This window comes from Balaenoptera borealis, assembly GCF_965194805.1.
Source record: "Balaenoptera borealis genome assembly, chromosome: 6".
Taxonomy (NCBI): Eukaryota; Metazoa; Chordata; class Mammalia; order Artiodactyla; family Balaenopteridae; genus Balaenoptera; species Balaenoptera borealis.
This window is the reverse complement of record NC_138863.1, coordinates 125,342,302-125,354,919: the sequence shown is the minus strand read 5'-3', so window position 1 is coordinate 125,354,919 and position 12,618 is coordinate 125,342,302. Positions and strand designations below refer to the sequence as shown.

The following is a 12,618-nucleotide window of genomic DNA, read 5'->3' as shown; positions in this document are numbered from 1 at the left end:
TACGTCGCTCATCCATAAGTGAATGAATGCATTTGCTTATAATCCTGAGATTAACATTCGGATTTTTTTAAATTAACATTTGAAAGACACAGTAAAACTATAAATATTTAACTTTGTGAAGCTGAGGTTTGTCTACTTTCTAAAACATTTAAAAATGTTTTTTAAAGTTTTGTGGTATTGAAGTATTTTCATGGATTTGCTATTGTTTTCTTAACATTACATTGGCTGCTTATATTATTGCAGGAGTTTACATTTTCTAATCATGTAGCAGTCATGGTGTCATTTGTTTCCATTTGGGTGGCCCCTTTGTTCAGTTTTCAGTAAATAAAATTATGTGAAGTGTTTTAGCTTTTAATTATTTAGATAATAATCCAGAGAGAAAGAGATAGAAAATTCCTATTTTTCTGTTTGTAAATTTTGAAGTTGTAGCCTACCTACAAGGACAACTACTTTTAAAACATTTAAAAATGAATAACTCTGGGGATGACTGCTGTTGGATATGGAGTTTCTTTTTTGGGTACTGAAAGTGTTCTGAGATTATGGTGAGGGTTATACATTCTCAATATTAACCACTGAACTGCACTGTATGCTTTAAATGGGTGAATTTTATGATACATGAATTATATCTCAATAAAGCTGTTTTTAAAAAACAGTAACTTCTGGTTATATCATGCAGACTCAAGGTGGACCCATTTATTTTTCTAGATGCTGGACCCATTATCTTTAAGCAGCCCTGAAAATTCTGGCTCAGGGAGTTGTCCATCACTTGATAGCCCTCTGGATGGGTAATGTTGATTGTAGTTTTTGTTTTTTAATATATATGGGTAAATATGCATATATATAACGTGTCGAAGTATCAACTCTTTTGTGCTGCATTCAGAGGAATGTAGTTGATACTCATCTATACTTACGGCAAATTGATTTTTTCAGTTTGGACAAATTTCTTAACTTCATGGGCTCGGTATCTTTTTTAGTTAAAATGATATCTGATTATAATATTTTGAGTTTCCTGCTTGCTAAATTGTGTTTGAAACTAAAGGCAAACTTAGAATTTATGTACGTTTACTTTTAAACATGTGTTGGTGAAACTGCTGTCAAATTTTTCATAATAGGTTTTGTTTTGGAGATTCTTGAGTTGTTGCACCTGTTCAGGATTATGTTCATTCTGGCACCAAATTATAAATAACATATATTCTTGATAATTATGTCCCAGTATTTTGGTCAATTAAAGTTTAAGTACTTTTGTGAGACAACTGTTCAGGAATATAAGCTGGGGCAAGTTGCATCTGTGAATTTTTGGTTACAAGTGCTCCCTCTCTCTTGGTCTCAATCGGACAGTGTTCACCTGTAGCATGCAAAGTCAGTATCTTTATTAAGATCATGACCTATTTAATCTCCTCTGGAATTGCTTTATGAAAGCAAATTTGGAAAATATAACTAATATTGTATGGAACTTTACATTTAATTTTTTGTTACCCATATACATGAAACCTTTGTCTGTGCCCATGTCTGTCTCAAGATAGATATTTAAAACATTTAAGAAATTCAGGGAAATTGTGTTGTGAAAGCTATATATTGAGTACTTAATACTTGAAAGACACTGTCCTGAGGTAGATAAGTATAAAATTGATGAGTTAGACATTATTATCTCCTTGTTATAAATGCGGAAATAGTCTCAGAAAGGTGATTTGCCAAGGTTGCAATAGCTAGTTTAAGTGGCAGAGCTAGGATTGAAACACAGGTGTTTCCATGCATCTGTAATTCCAAAATGTATCAATCTTACCACTGTACTCTGTGGGTTAATTTTAAAAGCCAGGCTTTTTGCGGTGCATGTACCAAATGAGTGTTTGAAAAGAAGTTCCCCCTTTCTCAGTTAATGTTTCAGAGAGAGCGTATATATGTGTATATATATGTATGTGTGTGTGTATATATGTATGTATATATAAAAATATATGTTATTTTATATATGTATGTATATATACACATACATACAGATAGATATTGGTATTGCATAAAGATTTTTTAAATGTCTTAAATATTTTGTCTTGAAATAACAAGACTTTTTCTACTTTTAGAGAGAGCTATCCAAAATCACGAATGCCTAGGGCCCAGAGCTACCCAGATAATCATCAGGAATTTTCAGGTTAGACTGTTCACATTCTAAATGTTTAAATGTTACGTCATTGAATAATCTTTTGGCTGGGAGGGCGAGGGAACTTTTTTAAAAAAATCAAATAAAAATGAGTAAATGTGTTGTTCATCATTGGAAATATTTGACTTTTGTATAACTTGTATACAACTTTCTTGTGTGTCTTAATAGACTATGATAACCCTATCTTTGAGAAATTTGGAAAAGGAGGAACATATCCAAGAAGGTATCATGTTTCATATCATCATCAAGACTATAATGATGGTAAGTTTATTAGATCAAAGAACAGTTTGTTAAAAATCTCAGAAACAATAAAAATAAACTTGTTCCTATATCACTTAGTTTTCTGCTTAAAACTTTTTTTAAAGATATTGGATCATAATTAAAACTACAATAACATCTTAGCTTTATGCCAACTTACCTCATAATACTTATCTTTCCCTTAGGAAAAAAAAAGGAGTAGTTAAAAATGGTATTAACTAGAAAACTATTCCTTGATGTTGAAATGCCTACTTGCATTGTCCTTTTAAGGAAAAAAAATTGCTGCCTATAAACTTTCCAATTTTTATTTTGTATTTTAAATCATTATTGGAAATGAGAATAAAATATATTTTTTCTCCTTTTTATACAAAACTGAGGGAGTTCTATGCTTTTATGAATGTGTGTGTGTTAACATAAGAGGTTATTTGAATTTATATTCAGATTCTGTTTCTTTTTTCCCCACTTTTCATTTCTGCTTTCACTTTTCTCTTCTTTGTATTTTTATTTTTTACTTCATGATTCAGTGTTAACAAAGATATTTCTTTGCACTCTTAAAAAATACTATTCTTAAGTTTAAAACATATAATCAAATAATTGCTGTTTTAGTTTCTTAGCCTAGTCACAACAAATTTCTGTTCCTTATGTTACAAATTTTAAATACTTTTAATTATAATATATTAATAAAAGTTGCAAGGTAATTCTGTTTTCACTTTGTAGGTCGTAAAACTTTTCCAAGAGCTAGAAGGACCCAGGGGACCAGCTTCCGGTCTCCTGTGAGTTTCAGTCCTACAGACCACTCCTTAAGCACTAGTAGTGGAAGCAGTATCTTTACCCCAGAGTATGATGAGAGTCGAATAAGAAGAAGGGGAAGTGACATAGACAATCCTACTTTGACTGTAATGGACATCAGCCCACCCAGCCGCTGTGAGTAATAGAAATTGGCGTAGTGAAATGTGTAGCAGAGCCTTTGCAGAATTTTATAGTATTAAAAAAGAATAAATACCAAGCCAGTCTTCAGGGTGAGACCAGAATCTCAAAAGAGGTAAAAATGGTATTTCTAAAGGTGGTTGTAATGTCAGGTATAAGCATGGTATTACTGCTATTACTTTAAATGATTCTGTCCTTTGCTTTTATTAGGAAAATTGTTACCAATTAAGTCATTCATTCATTCATTCCACATATCCTTATTGAGTGCTTAGCTCTGAGATTTCAAATATGGCCTCTAAGATGTAATCTAATGGGGAGAATGATGTGCATAGGAATTCACCAGTTAAGGAGGTGACATGTGCAAGAGGCCATGATATATTCTGAAAATGGGGAATAGTTCATTTTTGGCTGAAGTAGAGGGTATCTTACTTGAAACAGTCGAAGTAGAATTAGAATGGTAACTAAGGCCGGATTGTGAAGTATTTGAACTTTATCATGTAAGCAATGTATAAAAGATTCATGCTCAAAGATATTTATTGCAGCAATATTTTTATACTCTGAATTCCGCCCTTTTGTGCTAGTGTTGTCATATTTTACTTTCACATCTGTGACTCTCACTACATTGCTGCTATTTTTGCCTTAGACAACTATATTTTAAAGTGATTAAAAATAGGAGAAGAATGTCTTTTAAATATACCTCCAGTTTATTTCTGTAGATCTTTATGTAGATCCAAGATTCTGTCAGGTATCAAATTCCTTTTGCCCAAAGAATTGTTTTTAACCTTTTCTTGTAGTACGAGTCTACTAGTAATAAATTCTTTCAGCTTTTGTTTGTTTGAAAAACTCATATTTCTCCTTTATTTTTGAAAGATATATTTTTCTGGGTATAGAGTTCTGGGCAGTTTTTTTTCTTTCAGCACTTTAAAGTTATTTCTCCATTGTCTTCTGGCTTGTATACTTTCTGAGGAGAAGTCTGCTGTATTTCTTATCTTTGTTCCTCTGTATATAGTGTGCTTTTCCCCCCGCTGGCTGCTTTCAAGATTTCCTCTTGTTAGAATGAGAGAGATGGTCTTTCCAGCTTTCTACATTGTAGGCAGTTGAAAAACTAATTACAGATATTACTGCAGTAAAGATTAGAAGTAGTGCATCTTACATAATCAGTGGCATCTTAAATTGAGTGAAAAATGCTATTACGTTTATAATCAGGTGAAAAAAAATCTCATTGGAAAAAATTAGTCGTAGGGATCTGAACCTTGTTTGGGTTTAGAGTTCTTATAGTTTTCAAAGATGATGATCGTTATGAATTTGGATGAACATGATTTTCCCTTAATATCCAAGCATATTCAATTAAGGATATCACTAATGCAGTAGTCCTTAACCATTGTGTGCCATTGGGCTATTCCATTTTAAGAAAATGTTCTTTTTTAGCACCTCGCGCTCCAACCAACTGGAGATTGGGCAAACTGCTTGGCCAGGGAGCCTTTGGCAGGGTCTACCTCTGTTATGATGTTGATACAGGAAGAGAATTGGCTGTTAAGCAAGTTCAGTTTGACCCAGATAGCCCTGAGACCAGCAAGGTAAGAATCACTGCATAAGCTACTTTGTCACATTATAAGAAGCATTTTTACTAAAATAAATATAACACATAATAGAATTTTTTGTTTTTCCTCAATACAAATTATTTGCAAAAAAAATAGATAACTAGATATGTTTGTTTACTTTGTACTGTGGATTTTTCTCTTTTAGTACTCAGTTATATTCCTAATGTGATTTAGTGTTGCTTTAGCATACCATCAAGGACTGTTACAAAAGTTATTATTGTTTAGAGACTTTAAAATGTTTATTCCTTGGGAAGTGAAAATTTCAGAGTGAAATCACCTTGATGGTCCATGAAGTTAGAATTTTTTTGCTTTTACTAGCCATGCTGTAAAGACTTAACAGTGAGTTCTGTCTTTCAGGAAGTAAATGCACTTGAGTGTGAAATTCAGTTGTTGAAAAACTTGCTGCATGAGCGAATTGTTCAGTATTATGGCTGTTTGAGGGATCCCCAAGAAAAAACACTTTCCATATTTATGGAATATATGCCAGGGGTAAGTTAGTACATCCTTTGAAAATAGAGATATTCTATTTAAAGTCTTAGTTGAGAATAAAGAAAAACAACAAAACTTTGATTGTAAAATGTTAAGGACATTTTGGAAGAGTTTTAAATGAGAAATGGGTAATATAATTTTATTTTCTGTCTTCTTCATCTATCTTTGTATTTTTTAACTCGTTTTTAAAAATACTAAATTATACTAAAATAGGTTACAGACATCATAGCAGTCTATACTCAGATTTCCCTAAGTGCCCTAAAAATAACCTGTAATAACTGGCTTATCCAAACCAGGACTCAGTCCAGGACCACACATTACATTTTGCTACTATGTCTCTTATTCCTCTTTTAATCTAGAACAGTTTTAGGTGACAGATTCGACAAAGAGACCAAGCTATTGGTGCTTTGTGACCACCTAGAGGGGTGGGATAGAGAGGGTGGGAGGAAGATGCAAGAGGGAGGAGATATGGGGATATACATATAGGTATAGCTGATTCACTTTGTTATAAAGCAGAAACTAACACACCATTGTAAAGCAATTATATTCCAATAAAGACATTAAGAAGAAAAAAAAGAAAGAGACCAAACTAGTTGTTCTGTTGACAGTCTCATCTCATAGATTTCTCCCCTTGCATCCTCGTGGTGGTGTTTAGTTTGTTCGTTTACCCCCGTATTTCCTGTAAACTCCAAGTTAGATCTAAAATCTAAATTATATTCAAATTCAACATTTATTCGCATGCATCCTAAATGATGCTGTGCATCCCATTAGGAGACATACAATTTCTGGTTGTTCTACTGGTAGTGATGCTAAGGTTGACTGCTTGACTAGGGTGATTGATGTCCTGATTCTTCCATTGTAAAGTTTTGTTTTTTCCTGAAGACCAGAAAGTAATCTGGGCTTACAGCAGTGGCACATAGGAATATCCAGTTCCTTTTCAACCATCCATCTAATGTTTTTAACACAGATTGATAGTCATTGCCTGAGTCAGTAATTTCATTGGGAGGTGAAAAATGTGATTTGCAAAAAACTCTGTCATTCCTTCTTCATTATTTTTAGTATTTGTAGAGTACATTCTAATACTAATGATTTTCAAGATGGTGGTATATTTACTCCCTTAAAAATACATTCATTCTCATAATAGGCAGTATATGTTAGAAAAAGGCTTGATTTATGGGTCTTTAAGGAAATAGCTTATTAGAATTGTATGTAGAATGTACAGGTTGCAGTTTAATCTTATGGATCAATAAAACTGTGGATCAGTATCTCATAGTACAGTTGTCCCTCAGTATCCCCAGGGAATTGGTTCCAGGACCTCCCACGGCTATCAAAATCCAAAGATGCTCAAGTCCTTTATATAATGGTGTAGTATTTGCATATAAGCTACGCATATCCTCCCATATACTTTGTCATCTCTTAATTACTCATAATAACTAATACACTGTAAATGCTATGTAAATAGTTACAACTACAATGTAAATGCTATGTAAATAGTTGCCAGTGCAGCAAATTCAAGTTTTGCTTTTTGGAACTTTCTGGAATTTTTTTTTCCAGATATTTTCAGTCAGCAGTTGGTTGAATCCCCAGACGTGAGGCCTGCGAATACAGGCCGATTGTAATGGTCTTAAACCATCCTCGGTCTTACAACAGCAACAGTAAATTTTACTTTGATTTTTATCTTCATGAATAATTGTTTATAGGGACACCACTGTTATTCATCATTGCTACTTTTTTATTTTCAAAGATTATGTTGGCAGTGTAAATTGTTTTTTAAAATTCAGTCTACAAAAAAAAAAAAATTTAGTCTACAGAAGTAATCCAAAAGAAGGAGAAAGCTGTGAACCTTTATTTTAGTACTATCTGTGATGGAAAAAGTGGAAATATCAATTCCCCCAGTGGAAGTAAATTATGATGGCATTGTCCAAGAGAGTATATATTAAAAATTAAAATTGTGAAGCAATGTAGCAAAGTTGGAGGAAGTACTTAGAGAAAAAGAATATAAGATGCTTTTTAATATTGGTAATGATATTTTAAAAGTATCTGTATTTGGACAAGAACAGAAGAAACTTAGAAAAATGAAAATGTATTATGTTGGGATTGTGATTGACTTTTCTCTTATTCAGATTCCCATTACTGTTTGTGCAACAAATATTTAAATTAAAAATAAGGAAATAACTATGAATAAATGTGAATAGAGACCCAGATTGTTGAAGATAAAATTAATTAAAATGGCTCATTGGTTAGAACCAGTTTACATCGCAAATAGAGATATGGGTAATCTTTATATATTTAGCAATCTTAAGACTAAACTAGGACTATTCAGAAAAAGGCATTAGATCATGTTTCTCATTAGGTTTTGTAAAGGCAGCTGTCTTTTCAAAGTCTAGGTTATCACTCCTTGAATTTGAAAAGCATGTTACTAAATTAATGATAGTTCACTGACAATCTAAATGAATTATGTGTACGGCAAGCCCATGGCATATATGGGATGGACATAGATGTTCCTAGACTTCCGTGAATCTCCAAGTCTGTAAATGATGCTATATAATTTCTTTCATTAAATTTGGTATAATGGACCCCTTTATGCCCTAGATTCAAGCTTTGCCAAAATTGTCATTCCATTCTTCAGTTTTTCCCAACATAACATTCCATTCCTTAGTCTATCTAGAACTACTTTCACACCGGAACCATAACTTTCTTTTATTTCCAATACCTGACCTAGCAGTTGACTTCTCTCTGTTACTCTTACACACACACACACACACACACACACACACACACACAGTTTTTATCTGACACAGTGCTTTCCAGCCCATTCCAGTTGTTCACACTGAAGAAGATAATATTTTCATGTTATACAGCAGTAAACAGCCTACACTGATGGAGCTGTTAGCACCATGGGCCACTGGCCCAGCTGCCTGAGGGCCCAGAGGATCTGTAAGTCTGACACTCATTTGCAGCCTACAAGTATCTGGGGGCTTACGGTTTGGAAAGCTCAGTTCTAGCTGTGTTATTTTGTGCATTACTACAAGTAGAGACATAATAAGTTGACTGAAGAACAAGCCGCATTGAGTTATACGTATGACTGGTTGTCTGGGTTCACTCACTGCCTAAGGCTTTCCACACGTGTTTGCAAGTTGGGGTCAGCAGAATTGCATCTTGCTGTCCCTTCAGGGATTGCTCATGAATAGTGGAAACAGCAAATGGCTAAACCTGTAAAATCCAAGGATCTATTTTTATATGACAAAGTACACAGTTTACCAGTATTCAAGGAAAGACAGGAACATTTGGATATGTTATCTCTAAAAGATTTTGTCCCTCAGGAAGCATTTTATTTCCATCTTTTAAAGTCGTGATTATTTATCAAATTTGCACATTGGAATCATCAGGGAAGCTTTTTCAAAATTCAAGTGCCTATGTCTCACTTCAGATTGATTCCCTATTCTCAGAGATGGTACCTCATCCTGCCTAAAACATGTAAGAAAATTAGAAATTCCTTTTTAATATATTTTTCTCATGTTTTGAACTAAAGTGGTGAGTATATAAAAGAAAAACTTTAAAATCTCATGTGTATTCAGATCTTCTAATCATACCCATTCTTTCTCCTGAGAAGTAAGTTTGCAGGTATCAATAAAACTGTGTTGTAAAAGCAGAGTAAGAACAAAATAAATAAAATTAAAGTAGGACGTATATAGAAGAGCAAGTAGGAAAATCAAAAATGTATTCGGGGCAAAAACAATGCAAGATAAAAGTACTGGAGAATTTTAAAAAATACAGTTGCAAGGAACAGGAGATAGAACCAGCATAGTCATAGAAACAAGGGTATCAGTCAAAGAATAGTTTTAAAGGCTTCCTTCCACAGTTCTAGTCAGGGAATATAGTAGAGTTTTATGTTAAATTAATAGCATATAATGTCCTTCCTGAGAATTCCTGTGCTCTCCAATTAAAGCCTCCCAGTCATGAACTAGGACTCTCCAAATTAAAATGTCTAGTTTTAAGATAAATAAGTCATGGGAATGTAATATACAGCATAAGGAATATAGTCAATAATACTGTAATAACTTTGTACAGAGATAGATGGTTACCAGACTCATCGTGGTGATCATTTTGTAATGCATTTAAATGTCGAATCACTATGTTATACACCTGAAGCTAACATGACATTGTATGTCAACTACACTTCAATTAAAAATAAATAAAATATTGTAAAGCAGTTATACTCCAATAAAGATGTTAAAAATAAAATAAAGATCACTTTATTCAGTCGATAAGAATAACAGATAAATATACATGTACACATCTTTAAAGATAAAGATTTACTAGTAGTTTTCATTTCAAACCATACTATAGTTTTCTTTCGTTTTCTTTTATCCTAGGGTTCAATTAAGGACCAACTAAAAGCATATGGAGCTCTTACTGAGAATGTGACTAGGAAATACACCCGTCAGATTCTGGAGGGAGTCCATTATTTGCACAGTAATATGATTGTTCATAGAGATATAAAAGGTAAGTAATGAGGTATTTTTTAAGTACACAGTTCTTTTAACAAAACATGTGCTGTGGTTAAGAAATTCAACATTTAATACATGCACCTTTAAAATACCAGGGGAAAACAGTTCCAGCTAGTCGTGTTGTTCAGGTCGCCACAAGAGGGAAGCTCCCCTGTTGGGGCTCACAGAATCAGTAAAGTTCAAATGAGCATGAAAATGAGACATGTTTTCACACATAGCGCACAGGCATTCGAACATAGCGGTTAAGAATAGGGGCTCTGAATTTGACCTGAATCAGATTCAGGCTTTATCCATCACCAGATGTGTGACCTTAGACGAGACAATCTCTCTATGCCTCAGTTCCTCATTTTTAAGGAGGGTGGTGATAGTGAACAGCTCACAGGATTCTTACAAGGATTAAATGAGTTCATGCGTATAACATGCTTAAAACCGTTCTTGGTACCTAGAAAGCACTCAAAAGTTAGTTACAGTGATGACGTACTTTATGCTGAGATCATATTTAAAGCTGAGGGAATGGACCTCATTACCTAAGGGAGAGAATGAGAAGAGAGACCAAGACTGAGCTTTGATAAACTGCAACTCAGTTAAGCTCACATTTTAAAACTCAAAAACTCAACTGTTTTCATGGATCAGTTACATAAGGTAACTGCATGAAGTGAGACAAAATAGTGGTGGAGGTATGTAAGTTTGAGAGTCATAAAACTCTGTACTGCAAAGCACACTGATAGGCTTCATTCTGTAAAAACCAGGTTGTGACCCGAATATAAAGATCACTTTATTCAATCATTTGACGAGAATAATGAACAAATACACAACACACATTTATAAATAATAAATTGACAATTTTTTTTTCATTGGTCTTTCTAGGGGCTCTTATGAGTTACCAGGAATTTACTTCCTTTCTGTGGTATGTCACACCCTGAATATGGCCATATTCAGGCTAAAGAGAACATTCCTAACCAGTGTCTGGTCATAGAGTGGGATCTGCTGCAGAATGCCTGAGCCAGATCACATGTAACGAATGGACCTTACTAGTGAGTCTTAGAGGATGACAGCATGGCTCATGATCTGAAAGAAACAGGAGCCTGTCTTTCACCTCAGGGTCTACCCAGCTTAGGCAGACCTCAGCTATCAAGTTCAAAACCCGAAAGCTTAAAGAACCACATAAGGTGGTGACCATTTTGTAATGTACGGAAATATTGAATCACAATGTTGTACACCTTGCAACTAACATAGTGTTGTAGGTCAAGCATACTTCAATTAAAAAAAAAACACATAGGAAAATGATTTGATTGTGAATTATTCTATTAGGAATAATCTGTTCAAGCCAGTTTCTCTTTACCCCTGATAATAAGGTAAAGGAACCGAGGGGAGCTACCCCCCAAGCGGATCCTCCTCTAACCTTGCCAGTAAAATGAGGAGGTTGGAAACAAGCTGATTTAAAAACATTATAGGGGAAATATATTGATAAGAAAAATGTAAGGTATAAAATTGGATAAAGCAGTATGATCTCAAGTTTGTAAAATTAAAGTATGACTTAGAAGAACAATCTCTACATGATTAACAGTGGTTATTTCCAAGTGGCAGAATGAGTGATAGTTGTTTTTCTCCTGCATACTTTTTACTTTTTATGTATTTCCTAAATTTTTATAATGAGCAGTTTTTAAATGGCGAGGGCAAAGGAAAGCTAGTTGATTACTTTTAAGTTTAGACTTATGAGTTCATAATGAAACCTAGGGTAAAAATTAATTGATCATTGTTGCTAGGGAACCAACTCACTATTTCATAATAGGGTTTCTTTATCGGACCTTTCTTTTATGAACTGTACTGAGGACTAAATAGTGGATGAAAGGAAACTTACCTTTATAAAAATATTTTGGCTAACAAATGAATCAGGAATGATAGAATAGTACCATTTTACAACGACTAACAGATTAGTAGACATAAGCACTAAATATTAATAGCTGTTAACATCACTTCACACAGACAGTCTATCATTACATACTTCCTATTCATAGACTATATCATTATCTACAAAGTAGTTTTGCCAAAAAAAAAAAATTTTGAACCTGAATCTGATCAAGCCTCTAGATTCAGCTACCAAATTGGAGAATTATAGAACATATATATAGAACAGATGAACATGTTAAATGACTCCTTGGGATGGACTCAGCAAAATCTAGACAATAAGAAAGCTATAGGCAGACAGTTTAGACTCTTCATAAACTGCAAAGGAAAAAAAAAAGGTTGGAGGGAACTTTAGGAAAGACTTAAAAGATGTATTAGTGATTCTCAATGTAAGGACCTTATTTGGATTCTGACTTTTTGTTTTTAAAGAAAAATTGAAAAAACCACTGAGTGTATATTTAATAATATTGAAGGAGTTACTGTCCATTCTCTTAGGTGTGATAAGAGTCTTTATCTTTTAAAGATATGGACTGAACTATTGATTGATCTCAACGTCTTCCATCTGATTCAGATAGTATGAGAGGGGAAGAGGAGTGGCTGGTAGAGTGGCTGGAAGAGGTTGGGGCTGTGTGAGGGGTTCATATGCGGTTCGGTCTGCTTTTGTGTATATTTGAAAACTCTCCTTCATAGCTTACTTTTAACATATCCAAAGTAAGTTTTTAAAAAATTAGATAACTGTATTGGGAACCTGGCTATACATTTTCTCCTCAGC

At 33.8% G+C, this 12,618-nt stretch overlaps 1 protein-coding gene across 4 annotated transcripts in view; it reads left to right on the top strand.

The window, feature by feature from the left end:
- The window catches only part of MAP3K2 (mitogen-activated protein kinase kinase kinase 2), a 95,206-nt gene that overhangs the window by 67,775 nt on the left and 14,813 nt on the right, over window positions 1-12,618 (top strand). For all 4 annotated transcript variants that reach the window (XM_082396636.1, XM_082396635.1, XM_082396637.1 and 1 more), the window contains 7 exons: window positions 706-785; window positions 2,076-2,143; window positions 2,321-2,413; window positions 3,128-3,334; window positions 4,766-4,914; window positions 5,296-5,427; window positions 9,804-9,933. In XM_082396636.1, coding sequence (XP_082252762.1) covers window positions 706-785; window positions 2,076-2,143; window positions 2,321-2,413; window positions 3,128-3,334; window positions 4,766-4,914; window positions 5,296-5,427; window positions 9,804-9,933 — 859 coding nt within the window. The remainder of the gene's footprint in view (window positions 1-705; window positions 786-2,075; window positions 2,144-2,320; window positions 2,414-3,127; window positions 3,335-4,765; window positions 4,915-5,295; window positions 5,428-9,803; window positions 9,934-12,618) is intronic.